This window comes from Chrysemys picta, chromosome 1 (assembly GCF_011386835.1).
Source record: "Chrysemys picta bellii isolate R12L10 chromosome 1, ASM1138683v2, whole genome shotgun sequence".
Taxonomy (NCBI): domain Eukaryota; kingdom Metazoa; phylum Chordata; order Testudines; family Emydidae; genus Chrysemys; species Chrysemys picta.
Genome location: NC_088791.1, coordinates 357632234 through 357640935, shown reverse-complemented (window position 1 = coordinate 357640935; position 8702 = coordinate 357632234). Strand labels below are relative to the sequence as shown.

The 8702-nt window shown below is 48.0% G+C and overlaps 1 protein-coding gene across 1 annotated transcript; it reads left to right on the top strand.

Moving 5' to 3' along the window:
- Positions 1–4347: 4347 nt before the first annotated feature.
- LOC101934967 (olfactory receptor 52E8-like) lies at positions 4348–5295 on the top strand. The gene has a single exon (XM_005313201.2). The coding sequence runs from the start codon at positions 4348–4350 to the stop codon at positions 5293–5295; it is 948 nt and encodes a 315-aa protein (XP_005313258.2).
- The last annotated feature ends 3407 nt before the right edge of the window (positions 5296–8702 follow it).

Sequence of the window (8702 nt, the reverse complement as noted above, 5' to 3'; positions counted from 1 at the left end):
TGTTTCCATCCAGATGCTGTTTCTCCCCTTGAGGCTGAGTGAACCCCCCTGGGATTGCACAGAGCTATATTATAAACAGTGCACATCTCTGTGTCGGCTCTCAGCGTGTGATGCTGCTGCAGAAGCTGGGCTGAGAGAGGTGTGGGACACGGCTACCTGAGGGGGATTCCCAGGGAAGACACTTCAAACTCAGGATTCACAGGTACCCATCTCTTGCTGAGGCGCTGACCTGCTCAACAAACCCAGTGCAATGTGGGCATGATGGGATAGAGAGTAAGACTGTGCTCCTTTCTGCTCTGCACAGCCATGACATTTTCTTTTAGCAGTGTTATCTGTTCAGACTTTCATTGTAACTGAATGTTCCCTTGTTTGTGAGTGGTGAGTTTTAGAGGGCTTATTCCCTCACCCGCTTACTTCCCTGGTCCTTCTCGCATGAACTGAGAGCAACAATACCCGAAGTCCGAAGGTGCAAACAATTCGATGTTTATTTGGGTGAACTTCCTGCAAGCATGATTCCAGTTTCCTTCCTCAGTGTCCCCCCTTCCAAGCTCTGACACCACAGAGCCTTACCTGAGCCCCTGTTCCCATTCCCTGTTCCTGTTCCCCCCTTACTTCCTGATTGACTGCAGACTATATAGTAAAACTTGAGTTCTGCTTAGCTAACCTTAACCAATCATTTTACTGAAATTTAACTAACCAATCCTAACATACTGTAACATGGTTATATAACCAATTATATACCACCCCCTAATTAGTTTACAGCCAACAAAATGAATTATACAGCAGCCAGAAACAATCACAGAACCAGACAGCGACCATGCAAATAAACAATAGCAAAGTGGAACTATAATGACAAAACAATGCAGAAGTGAGGATTTCACAACTACATCTAGACAGACAGAAGGGTTTCCCAGCTGTGTCTACTGATAAGTGAGTTCTTACCAGACCGAAAACTATCAAATGAAATTTCCTTTTACATCTTCTAGGCTCTTCCCTTTCTCTGGAGGTGATAGATCGGATCCCCGTCCTAACAGCCCCAGAGCCTTACTCGTTTGGGAGGTGAGGATGTGACCGTTCGCTTCCCAGCTCATGGCTGCCTCTGCTGCTTGGCCCAAGGCCTTATCCTAAGAGCAGGGCCTCAGACCGTCACAGGGAGAGATGGACCTTACACAGATTCTTTCTTTTCTACCTCTATAACTAGCTAAGTGATAAACGTACACCTACATTCTTAAAGCATAGGCCTTTACAGGCAGGCCTGAATATCTATATCCTAACAGTGAGACAGAGTAAATATAAATGGTTGATCTAGTTTATTTATTGACAGATTCATAGGGTTCATGGTCAGAAGGCACCAGTAGATCATCCTGTATTACCACCTGTATAATACAGGGTGTTACCTTTCACCCAGTTTCCTCTGTATTGAGGCCAAAGACTGTGTTTGACTAAGACTGCTCTACAGTACGATTTCATGTCATAGAATCACAGAGCTACAGTGTGAGAAGGGACCGCAAGGGTCAGCTAGTCTAACCCCCTGCCAAGATGCAGGATTTGTGGTCTCTAAACCATCCAGGACAGATGAATATCCAACCGTCTTTGGAAAACTTCTAGCGAAGGAGCTTCCACGTCTGTTCCATTGTCCTCCTGGCCTTACAGTTAGGAAGTTTTTCCTGAGATTTCATCTAAATCTGCTCTGCTGTAGTTTGAACCCACTGACTCTTGTCCCACCTCTGTGGCAAGAGAGAACAACTTTTCTTATGGCAGCCTTTCAAATATCTGAAGACCTCTCTCATGTCCCCGCTCAATCTCTTCTTTTCCAAACTAAACATACCCAGTTCCTTCAGCCTTTGCCTGTATGGCTTGCATTCCGCCCCTTTGATCATCTTTGTCTCTCGCCTTTGGATCCTTTCCAATTTCTCTGGGTCCTTCCTATACATTGGTGACCGAAACTGGACACAATACTCCAGCTGAAGCCTAACGAGCACTGAGTAGAGGAATATTATCATCTCCGGTGACTTGCATGCTGTTAATGCAACCTAAAACTGTTTTTACTTGGGTAAGTAGTGTCTTCACTGAAGAGCTATGGCAGTGTCGCTATAGCATTTTAAGTGTAGAAAAGCCATCAAGCCCTCCATCCAGTCTGGATGTGCAGACATGGGGACTTGGAGAATCCACCACTTCCCTTCGCAGTTTGTTCCAATGGTTAATCAACATCAGTGCAAAACACTTGGCCCTTATTTCCAACTGAAATATATCTTGCTTGGGCTTTGCTCTGCCTTTCTCCGCTATATTACAGAGTCTGTTATTACCCATGGTTTTCTCCCCATGAAATTCTCCATTTGATCATCCTTTTGATAAGATAAATAGATGAAGCTCTTTAAATCTCTCACTGGCCAGCATTTTCTGAAGCCTCCAATCTTTTTAGTGACTCTTTTCTGCACGTTCTCCAAATTTTCAAATTTTGAAATGTGGACCCCGGAACTGGATGCATTTCGTTTCACCAATGCCATATGCAGAGGTAAAATCCTTCCCCAGCTCCAACTCACCACTACAATGAGTTGGTTATCCACAGTGACCCGTAAATCCTTTTCAGGGTCCCTCAATTCCATAATACAGTGATAGAGTCTGTGGGTCGTTCCTGCCTTCGCTCTTCCGAGATGATAACTTTGCATTTGACTGTATTAAAACATTTGTGTCTGCCCTGGCTGCCTCATTGTAACCACTCTGCCAATTTTGGGTCCCCTGCTATTTTATCTGCAGTGATTTTCTATTTGCTTCCACATCATTGATGAAAATATTGAATAGCATCGGTCCAAGAACTGATCCCTGAAGAACTGCACTAGAATCGCCCCCATTCCCTGCAATGCCCCATTGACAACTGCTTCCTGAGATCTGTCAGTTAGCCAGTTTTTAGCCTATTTTAAGTCTGCTCTACTGATATTGGATAGTGTTTCTATCTGAATGTTTTCCCCGTCTACATCAAATGCCTCAGAGACATCGAAGTCTATTGTATTTGTGCAGTTCCCTTGGTCAACCAAACGTGTACAGTCACTAAAGGATGAAAACTTATTTGGCAAGATCTGCTTCCATAACCCTGTTCGTGACTCTCATTAATTATATTCTTAGACTTTTTGTTAACTAATCCCACGCCAGTTTTTCCATTTTTTCCTAACCTTGTCAAATCCTTAAAAAAAAATTTCCCTTCAATTTTCAATAGTTTCTGTTTCTGGTGTTTGTAACTCTCAGGTTCTACTGTAGATGCTGCTTAACATCCCCCTTGACTGCTAATGGACTAGAAAGTATTCCATCAGCTCATCTGATATGAGATCTTCACTTTCTTGACTGTGGAATTGTGGCTTGTTAGCTATCGATAAACTCTTCTTAAAGAACTCCCAATTTTCATTCCCGTTTTTCTGAATATTTTTTTCCTCCCAATCAGTGTTGTGGATAATTTATCATCTTTGAGGAATTAGCCCTTTTGAAGCACTAATTATCTATAGATATTACTGGTTGGGAGCTGTTCTCTCTTTGTCCATTGGAATGTAATCAGTTCCATTCTGCTATTTTGTTCTCCTTTATCATATGCCCCCTTCTCTGTGGCTTCTCTAAACTAAACAGTCCCAGACTTTTCAGTCTGTCCGCATATGTCAGCCTCCCCCATTCTCACAGCCTGTCTCAGAAATCTGCTTTCCATCTGCTATATCTTTTATAGAGACTCTGTGATCAAAAGTGAGTGCGTTTCCAGAGCAGGTTGTTCTCCACCCCATTCCTAAGGCATCTGAACATTTGCTTTGTTTTGGCCGCTACTGTGAATGAGCAGGTGTTTCCATGGAACAGCTATCGATGACACCCTGGTCTTTTCCCTGAGGTGGTTCTAGTGGGAATGTTTCTTCTTGGTACATGGATTGGCAAAGCTTTTTTCTTTTTTTTCTTTTTTTTTTTTTTACAATTTCAGATTTTGAGTAACCGGGTGCCTCGGGGAATAGCATGGAATTTCTAGCCTGGCTTTCATTGCATTAAGGAAGAATGAGGGATAACCGGTATCCACACTTGTGTTTCCTACTGGTGCCTATTAAGGTTTCCCAGACCATGACATGTAGAAATTATTAATGCATGGAGGACTATCAAATATGGAATTGGCATTAGTAGAGTCAGTTGTTCATAATTCATTTATCTGAAAAATGAAAATGTGGGTGAAGAGCAACAAATCTGATTCACCCATGAGAAAAATATCCAGTAGTGCATGTAGTGTCTCATATTAACATTGTCTCTCCATCCAGGCTTTTGTACTACGACCATTACCCTGGGCCCTGGGAATGGCTCAGAGTTGAACAACTTCTCCCCTACTCCATGTCAGATTCCAACAAAACCAACTTCACCAACCCCTCCACCTTCATCCTGCTGGGCATTCCTGGCCTGGAGGTGGCCCATGTCTGGATCTCCATCCCCTTCTTCACCATGTACACCATAGCTGTCTTGGGGAACTTCATCATCCTGTTCATCGTGAAGACGGAACCAAGCCTCCATGTGCCCATGTACTATTTCCTCTGCATGCTGACCATCACCGACCTGGTCCTGTCCACGTCCACCGTGCCCAAAATGCTGAGTAACTTCTGGTTCAATTCCAGGGAGATAGATTTCAGTGCCTGCCTCACCCAGATGTACTTCATTCACAGCTTCTTCGTGATGGAGTCTGGGATCTTTGTGGCCATGGCGTTTGATCGCTATGTGGCCATCTGCTATCCACTGAGACATTCCACCATCCTGACAAACCCTGTGATGGCTAAGATTGGCCTGGCCTTGGTGCTGCGTGGCATCATGGTCGTACTGCCTTATCCTTTCCTCGTAAGGCAACGGCCATATTGCAGAACCAACGTCATCCCCCACACGTACTGTGAGTACATAGCTGTGGTGAAGCTGGCCTGTGGCGACACCCGCATAGGTAGTTACTACGGCCTCTTTGTGGTACTCTGTGTGAGGGGTCTGGATATGATTTTTATCTCTGTGTCCTATACCCAGATCCTCAGGGCAATCTTCAGCCTCCCCACAAAGGATGCCCGGCTCAAGGCTTTGGGGACCTGCAGCTCCCACCTTTGTGCCATCTTAAGCTTTTACATCCCAGCTCTCTTCTCCTCCCTCGCACACCGGTATGGCCACAATGTTCCCCTGCATTTCCACGTTCTCATTGCCAACGTGTACCTCCTGGTGCCCCCCATGCTCAACCCCATCATCTACGGAGTGAGGACCAAACAGATCCAAGACAGGCTACTCCGACTCTTCACTCATAAGGGGATTTAAAGTTTTTTCCTTGTGCTTTGGCTCTCAGATTGAGCTCTGTGCAGACCTGGCTGGTGACTTGGTGCTTTGCTCTCTTCCCTAAATTACTGACTGGGCAGTCTGAGAGATATTAGACCAGAGGTGGGCAAACTTTTTGGCCCAAGGGCCACATTGGAGTTGCAAAACTGTATGGAGGGCTGCATAGGGAAGGCTGTTCCTCCCCAAACAGCCTGGCCCGCTGTCCCGTACATGCCCCCTCCCACTTCCTACCCCCTAACTGCCCCCCTCAGAACCCTCCACCCATCCACCCCCCCTTGTCTCCTGACTGTCCCTCCCATGACCCCTTGCCCCTAACCCCTGTCCCGGGATTCCACCCCCTATCCAACCCCCCCTGCTCCCTGTCTGCTCTCTTCCATGACCCCTATCGACACCCAGCACCCTGACTGGCCCCCCAGGACTCCCATGCCTATCCAACCCCCCCCCCCGGTTCCCCGTCCCCTGACCACCACCACCCAGAACCTCCGCCCCATCGAACCGCCCCGTGCTCCTTGTCCCCTGAGTACTCCCTGGGACCCTCTTCCTCTTATCCAACCCCCCCGCTCCCCACCCACTTACCATGGCACTCTGAGCGGCAGGACTGGCAGCCGCGCTGCCCAGCTGGAGTAAGCAATGCTGCCCATGCGCCACCATGGCTGCGGGGGATGGGGAACAGCAGGGGAGGGGCCGGAGGCTAGAGGTCGCGGAATGGAATACCCCCAAAGGAGCCCAGGGCTTAAAACCCTCCTGAGAGCTGGAGCAATTCGGAGATTACAGCGGATTCCCCGGATGACCTGGGCCCAAGGCAAGAACTCCCATCCACCCCTTCCCCTCCCACTCTTCTTCTTACATTACACTCAGGCCTGGCCAGCTTTGGGTAGTGCATGTGTGAGTATGAAAGTGGGTTAGGACGTGGGGCTCTAATGCTTTATTTCTTCCCCTGAGTGACATGGGAGCATTCCCAGCACTCTCTGCTGTATTTTCTTATTTTATGAATAAAGCGTTAAAATTTAAACACTTGGTGTGTTACATTATCTCCTCCCCAAACGATCCTGTGGCATCAGCCTGATCACCTGGTATCGAAAATCTGTCACACTAGGAGTAGTAAACAAGAAGCCCTTTGGGGATACGGCTTCTCAGCTAACACTTGTAAACAGGCTCAAAGCCTGTCACAGCAGGAAAATTATAATAAACCTGGTCTGCTATGTGGAAGGGGAAACTGAGGCGCACCGCCTCATGGCATTGATGAATATCTGCACTGAGTTATCACCCGTTGGAAAAACACAATGGTTAACAATGCTGCATCTGAAGAAGTGAGGTTTTTACCCACGAAAGCTTATGCCCAAATAAATCTGTTAGTCTTTAAGGTGCCACCAGACTCCTTGTTGTTTTTGTAGATACAGACTAACACGGCTACCCCTGATACTAGATACAAAGAGAGGTTTTCTAGCAACCCAGAGAAGGCACACTACCTGACTTTTGATATCACAGGGCTGATCTACAAAGTGTTAAAAAGTGCACAGAACTTTGGAAGAAAACCTGTGGATAATACTGCTGTGTTTGAAACACTTGGGAGTTGTATGGTCAAAACCTAAAGAGGGCCTCGGGCACACTGCCTCCGCATCAGTCAGTGACTAGCACTCCAGCAGTAAACTAAGAGGTGAGGTGTGACTCAAAGCAACACCCTGGCACCCCCATATTTACCATTGTGATATGATTATGAGGTGTTTTATATAAAGTATGTCATGTAAGCTCTCAAACTCAGTGATGATTTTTGATTGGCCATCTCCCAGTACCAAAAGGAAGGGGGAGGGTTGATAGGAAACCAGGCCCCTGAGACTGACAGTCCCCAGGGGCAATGGGGGGTGGGGCTGCGAGTTGGGATATGGGGCAGGAGCTGGGGCTGGGGTTGTCCACAGCCGGGTGCGGTGAGCAGCTGGGGAGAGCGAGGGGGACCCTGGGCAGAGAGCCCAGACTGGGAGGGGGATCGTAACCCTGATGGGGGGGTGGCACTGGGGGGAAGGGCCCTGCCACCTATAGTTTGAGGGCGTGTGGCCACCGCCAGAGCGAGTGTCTGACCTGCAGCATCCCTGCAGCACAGCCAGGGCCTGGGCCGTGTGAGGAACAGACTGTGAAGTGCCCTTACATCCAGCCATGGCTGTTTGTGATGTACCGCTGCAGCTGCACCACTGTAAGGTCTCCCGTGTAGTCGCTCTATGGCGATGGGACAGAGCTCTTCTGCCAGCACAATTAAACCAGGCCCAATGAGTGTCTCCCGCTGACATAGGTCTGTCCAGACCAGCGCTTTTGTCGGTCAGGGGAGTGTTTTTTAACACCCCTGACCGACATAACGTTTACTGACAAAAGTGCCAGTGTAGACAAAGCCTCTATCCTGCCTATAGGGCCCCCCTTCTTCCAAGGCAGCTTTCAGGGGGAGGCAGGGCAAGGCCTCTGTCCCCAGGACAGGCCCCCGGCTACCCTGTCCACAGGAACATTCTGTTGGTGTTGGTTTTACTGAGTCTGTTCCCCCGAAGCGACCCCAGTGACTGTGATGCGTTGGCAGGATTCTGAGTGGCAGCAGAAGTGGAGTCCTGGAGTTCACAACTCACAGGAGCAGGGAGCTCATGAACTCCAGCTAGTTCTGACAACCTCAGATTTTCTAAGTATTTTGAGGATCCTTCAATGAAAGGTGCTGCACAGTCTGATGATCGTTACTGATGAGAATTACTGATCTCTGATCCCTTAGCAACAGTCCAGTGTGGCTGCAGAAAGTGTTTGTATCTCCCCAGAGTCATCTATCCCCAGATCTGTCTGTCTACTACCGACCCATCCCTCCTGGGCATTTATAGGGTATCAGACCCTATGGAGGCCTAAACACTCTCCCTAGTTTCTTCCTAATCAACTATAATTTTTAAATAGACACAAATGCACAGAGCAGTTAATTCCTCTCTGACTCAGCCAGAGCCCAAGAGTTCTCATCTCCCTTTCGGAAGGTCCCTTAATTGCTGTTTACTCCTGAAGCTGGATAAATAGCACAGAAGTGCAGACAGGCCGGTCTCCAGCCTGTTTACATCCAGATGCCGCTTCTCCCCTAGAGGCTGAGCAAAATCCACTGGGATTGCACAGAGCTATATTATAAATGGTGCATACCCTTGTCTCGGCTCTCGGCGTGGGATGCTGCTGCAGATGCTGGGGTGAGAGAGGTGTGGGACACGGCTAACTGAGGGGGATACCCAGGGAAGACGCTTCGATCTCAGGATTCACAGGTACCCATCACTTGCCCAGGAGCTCACCTGCTTAACAATCCCAGTGCAACATGGGTGTGATGGGATAGAGAGTTAGTCTGGGGTCCTTTCTCTTCTGCACAGCCATTAAACATCCCAGGGCCCTTT